Source organism: Chelonoidis abingdonii, chromosome 3, assembly GCF_003597395.2.
Source record: "Chelonoidis abingdonii isolate Lonesome George chromosome 3, CheloAbing_2.0, whole genome shotgun sequence".
In the NCBI taxonomy this organism is placed as follows: Eukaryota; Metazoa; Chordata; order Testudines; family Testudinidae; genus Chelonoidis; species Chelonoidis abingdonii.
The window spans coordinates 87,089,668-87,102,171 of record NC_133771.1 but is presented as its reverse complement, the minus strand read 5'-3'; the positions used below and the strand labels follow the sequence as shown (position 1 = coordinate 87,102,171).

The 12,504-nt window shown below is 46.0% G+C and overlaps 1 protein-coding gene across 1 annotated transcript in view; it reads left to right on the top strand.

The window, feature by feature from the left end:
• AK9 (adenylate kinase 9) overlaps positions 1-12,504 on the top strand; it is a 244,988-nt gene that overhangs the window by 134,007 nt on the left and 98,477 nt on the right. The window contains exons 23-25 of the mRNA XM_075064564.1: positions 5,254-5,346; positions 5,888-6,094; positions 7,084-7,208. Coding sequence (XP_074920665.1) covers positions 5,254-5,346; positions 5,888-6,094; positions 7,084-7,208 — 425 coding nt within the window. The remainder of the gene's footprint in view (positions 1-5,253; positions 5,347-5,887; positions 6,095-7,083; positions 7,209-12,504) is intronic.

The window sequence follows — 12,504 nt, the reverse complement described above, 5'->3', positions numbered from 1 at the left end:
CCCTCTCCAACAGAAGTTGGGTCAAATAAAGGATGTTACCTCACCCACCATGTTTCTACTATATCAGACTTTTTTGAAAGAAAGGGAAAATGAAGTAGAAAATAAAATGCTGTTATCTCACAAAATTCTCTTCCTCCCCGCATCCATTAAGCATTTAAAATGAAATGAAGAGCAATTGCTTTGGGTATTATGAAGTAAAAATATTTGAATGCCAAGGGTTATATTTAGGGCTGGTGCAACCATTTAGGCAAACTAGGCGGCCGCCTAGGGCACCTAGTGGTTGGGGGCACCTAAAGGCCCCCTCACGCGAGGAGGTGGAGGTGAGCTGGGTCGAGGGGCGCGTGGAGAGGGTTGCCCGCAATAATGAGGGGGGGGGCGCACAGAGGAACCGCTCCCTGCCCCAGCTCACCTCCGCTCTGCCTCCTCCCCTGAGCACACAGCCCAGCTCTAAGTCTCCTCCAATCAGCGCCGCAAGCCTGGGCAGGGAGGAGAATTAGAGCAGCGCCGATGTGCTCAGCGGAGGAAGCGGAGCCGAGGTGAGCTGGGGCGGGCTACTCAGGCAGGCTGTTTCTGCAGGAGGTCTCCCCAGGCAGGATTAGCTGCCGGGGGGGAGGGAGGAAGTCTCGCCAGACAGGATTAGTTGCCGGGTGGGAGGGAAGGGAGGAAGTCTCCCCAGGCAGGGTTAGCTGCCGGGGGGGGAAGTCTCCCCAGGCAGTGTTAGCTGCTGGGGGAAGGTGGGGGAAGTCTCCCCAGGCAGGGTTAGCTGCCGGGGGGAGGGAGAAGGGGGGAAGTCTCCTCAGGCAGGATTAGTTGCCATGGGGGGACGGGGAGGAGAGGGGTTAGCTGTCGTGGTGGGGGGGTAGCTTGCTGTGGTGGGGGCTCCCCAGGTGGGGGGTTGAGTTAGCTGCTGTGGGAGGGGGCGGGGTTAGCTGGGGGGAGTTCAAGGTGGAAGTTTTGCCTAGGGCGTGAAACTTCCTTGCACCAGCCCTGGTTATATTCAGCATGGCTGTTTGTGGATGTGCTAGAGGACTGAGCTAGAGCATCGACTTTAATAGGGCCATGATTTCACTCAGGGAGTCTCTTACCCCCCTGTACACTCACCGAAGGCCAGAATATGAATCTTTCGGTGCTATGCTGTTGGACTGTCAATATGCCCAGTGATAAAGGTGTGTGGCCAGCCAGCTTGGGGTACAGCTAAGGTCCTGTTCCCCTAAATCCCTGCTAGTGCCCAGGGGGGTGGAGTTGTTTTTTGCACTTCTCTGTAGCAAATGCAGGGAATAGTATGTAGAATTCCTACATACATACTGTGACATTGCACTCCATATTCTTTATAGAAATATGCTTATGTTTTGGATATGACATAACTGAGATGTACTTTATTCAAGATGGGTCATGTAAGATATCATTGGAAAGGTTATAATTTACTGAATGTGATTATTCAATTCATATGCATGTATCATTTCTGTATTTAAAGTTAGAAATATGGACTATATAACAATTACAACTGGGTGTGTATTGGGAAGACACCCACCAGACGACAGGCCATCAAATTTGATGAGCCCTCAGGAAGAAACACTCTCTTTCCCTCCTGGGAGGCATCTGCAGATGTAACTGTGACACTACTAGATCAGGTGGTCTTGTCACCTAATACTAAACATTACCTGGGACAACTTCCAGGGGAGAGTTACAAGGGGAGGGGGCTTAAGTTTGGGCAACAAAGGATTCCCACCTTATGTAAATCCTATTTAAGGGTGAGGAGAAAGGCAAACCGGCAACCTGTCACATACATACATACATACATACATTCTTCAGGCATTTAAGGACTGCAATGATGGCATTTATCTTTGAATCAGACTAGATGGAGGCATGTTCAACATCACAAGATTTAGAGTCAAAACTAAGGATAAAGAGCTGGTTCTGAGAGATTTCCTGTTTGTGGATGATGCAGCCTTGGTTCCCGATAGTGAATCTTCCCTGTAAAATTTCTTGGGTAGGTTTTCTGCATCATGCAAGAGTTTTGGGTTGACAATTAATTTCAAGAAGACTGTGATCATGTACCAAGGGGTGGAAGAACCAGTGCCTAAAATCACTCTGGAGAGTAAATCTCTTGGCATTGTTGACAGCTTTTGCTACTTGGGTTCTACGATCAGCAGGAATCTTTACCTTCAGACTGAGCTGATTAATAGAATCGGAAAAGGAGCTAAGAATTTTGAGCTAATACAGAAATATACATGGAATAACAGCTAACTATCGACTAAGGTGAAGATACAAATCTATGAAATCTGTGTGCTGTCATCCCTGCTATATGGTTCAGAAGCATGGACTATGTGTGCTAGGCACATCAGGAGACTGAATAGCTTCCACATGAGATGCCTGCTTAAGATCCTGAAAATAAAGTCAGAAGACAATATACCCAACACAGAGGTACTGGAGCATGCAGGACTGACACTTAGAAATCACTATCAAAAGAGGAGATTGTGATGGCTCAGTGATGTCAGGAGAATGGGAGGAGGCCATATACCCACGAATATTTTCTACAGCGAGATTTGGGATAGCTCTAGAAAGTGTGATCGCCCTTTATGGTGGGGACATGACATGTGGAAAAATTATTATATGAATTTGTTCAACATCAGTGTAGAAAGCTGGGAAGAGCTCATGGAGTCCCCTTCAATTAAGAGAGAATATCTGGCACTGGGTGAAGCTCAACATGAAGTGGCTTTGATCCAGAAGATCGAAGCAAAGCAAGAAAGAAGAAAACAGTATGCTGTAATCTTGGACTCTAACTCAGATAACACATGGATCTGTGGGCTTGTCAGCCATGTGCGGATTTATCAGGCACCTGATTAAACCTCTTACACATATACCACGATCCAGTTTGGATCAATGGTTGCCAAGACCAAGACATACATACATGCTCTCTCATTTCTGAGGCACTCTGCCTATATTTCACCTGCACAGATAAAATACACACACAGTTACAATGATTGGCCATTGTAGCTGTTCTCCCACCATGCCCTTGATATGCCTATATCTGCAAAAGTGTGTGTGTTCTGAAGACTGTCATAAACATCATCTTGGGAGCATACAGATACTCCAAGTGCCTATTGGAACCATGCTAGACCTGAGCTACTGCCACCTGCAGGACTTCTCTAGGAGTAAAAGAGCTGCTCTTTGGGAAACTCCGGGAAGGTAGGGAGATCTTCAGGTCTGATGCAAATCCTTCTGTATCCTGTTTGGCAGAAGTAGGTCCTCATCCAACATCTGGGCACTTTCCTCAGTTCTTGTTCCTATTGATTAATTGGGTGACAGTGTGCATGGCTCCCAGAGCAGTGCACTATGGTGATGTCACCATGCTGGCTCATGTGAACAAAAAGTACCAAGATGTGTCAACAACTACCTTCATCTGCATAGATATTAGGATTTGAAAACAAGTTGTTTTCAAATTTGATTTGTAATTCTCCAGTTTTACAAGATTTCACTTTGAGATTTCTAAGTTGTTAATAATATAAGTAAGGGTGAAAATGGTGTGTTTGTTCTTTTAAGTTGCCAGTGGCCCTCTAATGCTTGCTTCTGTATTTTTGAATGTGTTTATATAGTAATACATAATTTATGTAATTTCTGTGGCAAATTCTTATTTATTTATTTATGACCAAATCACTTCTGAGGATATAACAGATCACCTCTAAATGAATTTGTAGGAATAAAGGCCTACATTAGATTTGGGTGAAACTATGTTTTTAAATTGAGTTGGGATATTAGGATGAACAGGCCCCAAGCATGGAACCAGAAAGAATGAAATCATGAGAAAGAAGACTTGAGATGGAGTTGTTTTTTGCACCTCTCCACAGCAAATGCAGGGAATACTATGTAGAATTTCTACATACATACTATGACATTGCATGTCATGTTCTTTATGGAAATATGCTTATATTGTGGATATGACATAACTGAGATGTACTTTATGCAAGATAGGTCTTGTATAAAGTTGTGTTAAATTTGTGGTGACCCTTCAAAATACTAGCGTTATTTAAGGTTTGGGCTAAAATAATAGAAATAAAACATGGTTATCTGAGTACCAGGTGCAGTAAACTACTGCTATATAAGAAACTCCTTCATCTGGCCTTAGGTATGTTCTGAGAATTGGTAATGACATTACTTGTTTGTTAAAGGGTATAAAAAAGTAAACTCTTAGAGGTTTCATTGCTAATACTGGCCTGACCAAGTTGGAGCTGACCAATAGTAGTCTAGGCACCCCTGGTGTAGCCTGTTTGTACATATCTTGATCAAATGCTTATAAATGTTCTGTTACTATTTGGATATAGTAAATTGGTTATTATTTAGGCTTTTTAGTCATCTTTAGAACAATTGTATAAATGCCATTCAGCCTTTGGATTTAATAAGGAATTTATAGTTAAATTAGTGTTGTGGTGATACCCTGCATAAATATTAATAATTTCAACAGGATTCCAATACATTTATGGTAGTGAATAATTGGTAAGATCAGTTTCTTTCTCTTAGAGGAAACATGGTTTAGTGGTTGAAGCACATGATTGGGACTTCACCATCAGAAGAGATGGATTTTGTATTCCAGCTGTGCCACAGACTTAGTTTGTGATCTTGGGTGTGTCATTTAGGTTCCAGTTCTCTGGACAAATAAAATATGATTTCAAAGGTGTTGAGCACCCAGAGTTCCCTCTTATTTTAACTGAAGTGTTTGTGTGCTCACAATATCTGAAAATCAGGCCTTAGGTATCCAGAATTGGGCACCCAAAAACTGAGACATCCAAATCAAAGGCTGCTTTAAAAAATGTGGACCTTAATTTCTGTGTGCCATAGTTGCATTTCAGTCCTAATCTTTTTGAGAATTACTGGGTTAGGTACTTTAGGATTTTTTCCTCAGCACTTTGCTTCAGCAGTGCTGAGTGTTTGTAGTGCTTCAGAACCTGTCGTTTGGTTCTCTGTTGCTGTGCTTCGGCACCTTGGTGCCTATATTAAGGTGCTTCTTTATTTTTGTTTGCAAATGCGCTGTTTTCTCTGCAGCTCTGGACTTCTGATCCTTGAAGACTTTGGTTTTGAAATATCTTTATGTTGTCTTTCACGATGCCATCTATCTCTTCAACCCCTCTACTCACAGGAGTGTTGGGAAGCTTAATTCATTAATGTCTGTAAATCATTTTAAGACTCTCACTTGGAAGGTGTGGGAGAAATAGAAGTCAGTAGTAGCAATTGAATTAATTGTATTTGTGCTTATAGAATCAAGAGACAAATCTCCACTTGAAACAGAAGCAATACCTCAGGTACAACCTGACCGCACCAAAGGGGTTGTGGAACCTAAACCTGAACCAGGTTAGACATGAAATCTTTCCTGTTTTCTCTTTCAAGCAAATATAGTCCAGCTTTCTTTCCTTTGTATAATATGTTCCTTCCAACACTGGTATATTCTATTTGATGCATGAGAATTTCCTTAAGCTGCCAAAAATTGTTTGTAGATGAATGCATCAGGCTTTTTAATTACATGTACATTTTTTTTTGTTTTGCAGAAATGTAATGAAAAATGTCATGGTCTCAAATATGTATGCTATGTAATTAAAGAACCACATGCAAATTTAATTAATTGGATCTCTTTCTATCTCCTTGTCTATTCTGAGAAGTATCAATATACAACAACCCAATGTAATGAACTTGGCACTGCAAAATGTGCTTCTAAAACAACAATAAAAGAAATTTATGCTTAGAAGAGTAAATCACATAAAGAGGCAGAATATGTCAAAACTGCCACATAGATTTAAGAGAAGTTAAAATTATTTTATAAAGTATGATAGGATAACTCTTTAAATGCAAAATCTTTAAAGATGCATTTCTTCTCAAAATCATTTTGTTTGCTCAGAAATCATGTTACCTGAGTTTCCAGAGGATGGTTTCCCAGATGTACCAGAAATAGAGCCATTTAAAGAGAAGATTAAGCTATTCATGCACAACTGGCAAATACTAGAGCCAGGAATCAATGATTCATCTTTAATTCAGACTGCTGTTTTAGAGATTGCTGGGCAAACTCCAGAAACACTGCTTAATCAAATTGTCCTGGTGATGGAAAGTAAGTAATGCTGTTCATAAGTTTCACATTTGACCTGCACAGAGAGGAAGTTATAATGTGAAAATGAGAGGGGGTTTGTTTTTGTTTTACTCAGTCCTAAATCTGTGTTGTGGAGTGGAAGGAAGGACTTATTGTGGTTCAGTGGAGGAACTGGGAATTAGAAGGGGGATAGCAAGCAGGTTAAGCACCAAGACACATGGGAAGAGGCGAATAATTTATATAAAAGAAATCATGAAAATGTGTACATAACAGCTTCTTAAACATTTTTCTTTTACATCCCTTGCCCACCATTTTTGCTTTGGCTATTTGTGCTATAATCCTGCAACAGGACACGCACCGCTGTCCTGTGTGTGCACACATGTCCTATGTGACACACCTCGTATAAGGGTCCACTTGTGTGTAAATTCTATTAAAGTCAATGGACTCTGAATGAATGTAAGGGTCCATCCATCTGCAGTAAACATTTAGTAGTAGGACCATTTCTTCCCTGTGTGCACTGTCTCTAGCACATTTTTGAGTGCTAGATTAATAATAATAAACCTCTGATATAAATCTGATTCAAGTGTTTGATTAACCCACATCAATTACAAATTCATTTATTCTGTCAGATAAAATTTGACTGATCCCTATTCTGAGGGATTTTCCCAAAATTAAACATAAAAATAGTTATTACAAACAGTAATGCAGTTCTCTTCAGTTTTACTTCTAATCCCTGTGTAATAGCAAGTTCCTGTTAGAAATACTATTGCATCTTTATTTACAATACAAACAAGGGGACATTCATTTTGTCAAGAAAACAATATGTACTCTGAGTAGGAGATGTGTTATGTACACTTCAAGGATAAAAAAAAAATGGAAAAACATACCTGGCCTGATTTATTTGTGGCCTTGCATGTTTTGTATACTTTTAGGTGGCAGAAATAAAAACATAAGCATGATTTGAACACTTTTTGACAATAATTGAAATGAAAAAATGGTAACTTTTTCAGAGCCTTTTAAATATTATGGCTGGGAAATATCTCCAGAAGATCTAGATGAAGAAGCAGAAGATTTGCAGGCAGAAGGGGAGACTGATGAAGAATTAGAAGAGGAAGAGCAAGAAGAAAATGATGAAGTGAGATATACTGGCTTTGTGTAGTTTATCATTTTACTTTGACTCATTATGGGTTTTTGTTTAACCTTAGACAAAGCAGATTTATTAAGCTGTGTGCCTAAATATTTTTGGTCCAAATTCATCATCCCCACAAAAATGTCCACAGAATGTGTACACCCATAAATTGCCTACGCATTTGTATTGTACTCCTGTATTCTGACTGTCAGTGGTGTTATTCCAACAGAGCAGGGGCGGCTCTAGGCACCAGCAAAGCAAGCACCTGCTTGGGGCAGCCCATTTGCAGGGGCAACAGGGATCCAGCATGGGAGCTGAGAACCAACAGGGGGCCCTGGGAGCTGTAGTTCCTTGGTTAGCTCCCTGCCTAGAGAACCAGCCCTGGAGCAGGGAAAGAACTACATTTCCCAGCATTCCCTTGGCCACTACCAACAGGGAAGGGAAGGGGAGGGAGTGAGGTAGCTGAAACGTCATGATGCAGCTTGCTGTGAATGGAGAGCTCCACTATGAAGGGTAGGGATACCATATTTTAACATTCAAAAAATAGGACACTCCACAAGGAGGGAGAGTAGCTCCACCCTGCCACCATCCACTCCCTCCAGGTGCCCCCCACAGAAACCCCAACCCATCCAACCCTCCCTGCTCCCTGTCCCCTGATCAGCCCATGCCCGGGACCCCTACCCTAACTGCCCCCCACGAAACCCCAACCCCTATCTAAGATTGACCCTTCTCCTTGTCCCAGCTGCTACCCTCGCTAGACCGCCCCAGACAACTTCCCCCTAAGGACCCACACCCCTACCTGTCCCCTGAAACCCTGGGGAAAAGACTGTTCCCATGCCTAATCCAACCCTTGGCCATGTCGCCTGACTGCCCCCCCTCGAACCCCTGAACCATCTAACCCCACTCTCCCTGCTCCTGAGAATTGCCCCCTCGAACACTCTGCCCCATCCAACCCCCGCCTTCCCTGTCCTTGAACTGCCGCCCCCGAACCCCCTACCCCTTCTCAACGCCCCGCCCCCTTACCGTGCCTCTCAGACCAAGCGTGTCTGGGCTCTGTGCAGCACAGACACACCTGCTGCATAACATGCTGCCGTGCTCCCCCACGGAGCAAACCCCGACTGCACCTGCTGTCCAGAATTTGAAGCACCTGAAAATTCAGGAGTGACTCAAGCTCAATTTGGACAGCTGTTACTATTCATTTCTCCCAGCATCAAATATAATACTGATCCGACTGTAACCTTGCTGTAGAAAAAGTAGGACACAAATTGAAGCAAGAATGCCTTTCACAGCGTTATTAAGGACTGGAAATTGCTAATTTTTCAACAGCCATTGCCTTTTATTGGTCTGTTTGTTTGTTTAAAAGGAAGACAGTGATATTGCACTGGCAAATCCCACATACCGAAACAAAGATGTAAAAAGAATAATATACAGGCACCTCAACTTTTCCTTATTTTAATTTAGGACAGTTTTATAATATGCAATCCAGAATATCCTCCAATCACACAAACTGAAATTTGTTTCAACTTTACTGCAGTTCTGTAACCATATGGGAAACCAATCTTCTGTGTTACTGTCACATTCTAACATTCCTGCTGATGACCTGCCCTGGAGTGACGTTACCAGTGACACCGGGCGCAGCGGAAAGGAGGGGCAGGTGGTGGGGGGCAGAGCCCAGGACTGGGGGCAGACAAGGGAGGTGTGGGGGGGGGCAATGGTGGGAGGGAAGGGGGGAGCCCAGAGCTGGAGTGGCAGGGGGTGTGTGGGGGGGGGGAGAAGAGCCAGTGCTGGGCAGCCAGCGGGGCAGGGCTGGTGCAACCATTTAGGCAACCTAGGCACCTAGGGCACTAGGATTTGAGGGGTGCCATTTTCTTCAGCAGTGACCACGGCAGCTGGATCTTTGGCCACCACGGTCACTGCTGGCATTTAGTCGGAGGGAGCTGGGGCAGGGGAGCGTGGGGAGGGCCGCTTGCAGCAAGTAAGTGGAGGGAGGCGGGCGGCACACAGGGGAACTCCTCACCCCAGCTCACCCCGCCGCAAGCCTGGGAGGCAGGAGAAGTGAACCAGCTATGGCGTGCTCAGGGAGGAGGCGGGGCAGGGATGAGCTGCTTCACTTCTCCTGCCTCCCAGGCTTGCGGCGCCAATCAGCTTATGTGCTGCAAGCCTGGGAGGCGGGAGAAGTGAAGCAGCGACAGAATGCTTGGGGTGCTCGTGCACGCAGCAGGGTTGAGCTGGGGCGGGGGGGAGTGCATCAGGGCGGAGGGTGGGGAGCTGCCACCAGAAGGGTGGGCGCAAGGTGGAAGTTTCGCCTAGGCCACGAAAGATCCTTGCACCGGCCCTGCAGGGGGGTGTGGCGAGGAGCCCAGGGCTGGCACGGGGCGGCAGCCAAATTTTTTTTTTACTTGGGGTGGCAAAAAACCTACAGGTGGCCCTGCAACAGAGAGCACAAATACTCTGTGCTTGTAAGGAGAGTGTGCATAGCCAGTATTACCAGATGATGGGGTAGGTCAGGAGTTGGCAACCTTTCAGAAGTGCTGTGCCGAGTCTTCATTTATTTACTCTGATTTAACGTTTCGTGTGCCAGTAATACATTTAAATGTTTTTAGAAGGTCTCTTTCTATAGGTCTCTAATAGATAACTAAAATGTTGTTGTATGTAAAGTAAATAAGGTTTTTAAAACATTTAAGAAGCTTTATTTAAAATTAAATTAAAATGCAGAGTCCCCCAGACCTGTGGCCAGGACCCAGGCGGTGTGAGTGCTACTGAAAATCAGCTCGCGTGCCATCTTTGTCACACTTGCCATAGTTTGCCTACCCCTGGGATAGGTGCATATCAGCATGCAGATCCACCATCAGGCCTAATTTCTGAATGACTTTCTGTAGCTGCTTTTGTGGTGGACCTGTATATTTTGGATAAGCTAGAAGTTGTGGGAAATTCTGCCTTCTGTCTGATCAGCTCTTGAAGACATGAAATCCTATGTGAGTGCTAAGTATATGTATCATTCTTTTTCCCTGTATTATTCAAATGCTATATAGCACAGTCATATTCTGCTAATTATATAGGGGACTGCCTGCCTTACTATTTATTTATGTTTTCAGAACCACCAACTATTTTATAAGATATTTTGGCAGTATTGTTATGGGCCACATTTAAAGTAGTTTATTTTTGTTGCCCCTTTTGGCCTAAGAGGTTAGCCAGTTTTCAGAGCCTTGCTATTTTTGTGTTTGTTAGGAGGAGAAATTGATGGTGTAAGTCAGGTATTTCTTTGGCGCAATCCTATTTATTTACAGAGAATGTATAGGAAGTACTGTTTCCCTGAACAGAGTAGAAACAACAACTGGCAAGTTTCCTTGCTCACAATCTTCAGGCCTGCCTTCCCGAGTAGTCCTCTGTCCCACAGAGCATTGTCTCTTGGCTCCCTCTTAAGGCTATATTCACAACTGCTTCTCCCCCTGTCTGTAGTTCTTCTTCTCTGACACACACTTAGCTTGCAAAAACAATACCCTAGCCTCTACATTTGCAATTAGTCCCAGGGAAAGCCCTCGGAGCACACAGTTTTTCTTCGAGTGATTGCTCATGTGTATTCCACTATAGGTGTGCGTGCTCACCACGTGCACTGGTGCCGGAAGTTTTTCCCTTAGTAGTATCCGTAGTGGGGGAGCACCACTGCGACCCCTGGAGTGGCGCCGACATATCTCACCATAAGGAGGGCTGCGCGCTCCCTCCACCCTCAGTTCCTTCTTGGCGCTAGGGAAGGTAGTCAGAACTTGCTCCAGCCTAGGCTGCAGCATTATAGCTTTAGTGGTATCCAGTCTTCAGAAAACTTCCTTGCTGAACTTTTTGTCGCGAAGCTGGGCTTGGGGCATACCCCGTGGCCCAGGCTTCAAGTCATGTGACTCCTGTCGCAACTCCATGCCCAGAAGTGATCCACACAGTCAGTGTCTTCACTCTCTGGGTGAGGCTCACATTAGTGAGAAGTGTAAGACCTACCACTCCTTCAAGCCCCGAACAAAGGAGCATGAGATCTGACTCCAAGCTCTCCTCATGGAGTCGGCATTGGCCCCAGCACCGGCATGTCCAGCCGACCCCGTGCCCAGCACCTTGGCTTCAGCACGCAGCGAAGCACCTCCAGTGCGCCGTCCTGATTCTGCGCTCAGTACCGTGTCCTCGGCGTGCAGCGAGGCGCTGTCGATGAGCCGGCACCACTCCCCAGCTAAACACGGGAAGACTCAGCGGTGCTGTGAGAAGGAGAGGGGTGAGGCCAGACCCGAGTTGGGCAGCCCACGATCCCCATCGGGATATAGACCTCCGACTCATGCTGAGTGGAGTAGTCCAGTCCCGTCCGCGTGAGCCTCACCCGAAGTACGCATGCCGTTGATACCAGAGGCAGCTCAGGCTGCACGTGATATCTTGGCGCTTCCGGTGCTGGGTGTGCCGCTTCAGTCAGGTCCGCAGTCCTGTGGAAAGTCACCCTTGGGGGCCCATCAGCCCTCCCTGGAGGTGTCAGAGGTCAAGGCACCTTCCCAGGTCGAGGTGCCGAGTAGAGCCCCGTGACGCACGTCGACTCTGCATCCCGGCTCTTCAGTGAGTGGTTCTCACTCCTCAGACGCCATCGAGGAGGTGACAAGAGACGCTGCCGTTCCTCCTCCAGCGAGTCCGAGAGGAACAGGTCTTGACGCTGTCGGCATTGTCACTCGTACTCAAACATCTGCCATTACAGAAGCCATGCTCGTAGTGCATCCTGACAGTCCCTGGCACCAAGGTGCCGTGGTCGCAGGGATTCCAGAGATACCTCATCAGAAATTTACCTTTCGACTTCCTCCAGGTCGAAGTCTCGGGGAAGGAGCTGTCATGACAGAGATCGTTTCAGTCGTTCCTTTGGCACTGTGCCTTCCTCCAGGACTTCGGCATCAGCGCGCAGCCGTCTTTCCCCGAGTCGCACCGCACTGCATGACCAACCAGCCCTGCCAGCGCCCGAGGTGACTCATTTCCAAGCCATTCCCTGGCAATGACAATGGTGTCACTGGGCACCATGGCCTCAGGTTCCTGCACTGCCGAGACCTCGCTCCGTGGCGGGAGCCTCTCAAGGCCACTCTGCGTCACCTCCCTGGCACCGGGATTAGACCATGGGTGCCGAACCCCCGACATCGACTCCGGCACTGGACCCGGACGTCAAGCGCACGATGCCGTCGGTGGCTGAAGGCTCCACACCATCCACCTCTTCGGCACCGGGGGATTCAGTTGCGGTACTGCCTTCCTCTTCCCAAGAGGACTTCAAGGCACATCAGGAGCTGCTTAGGAGGGT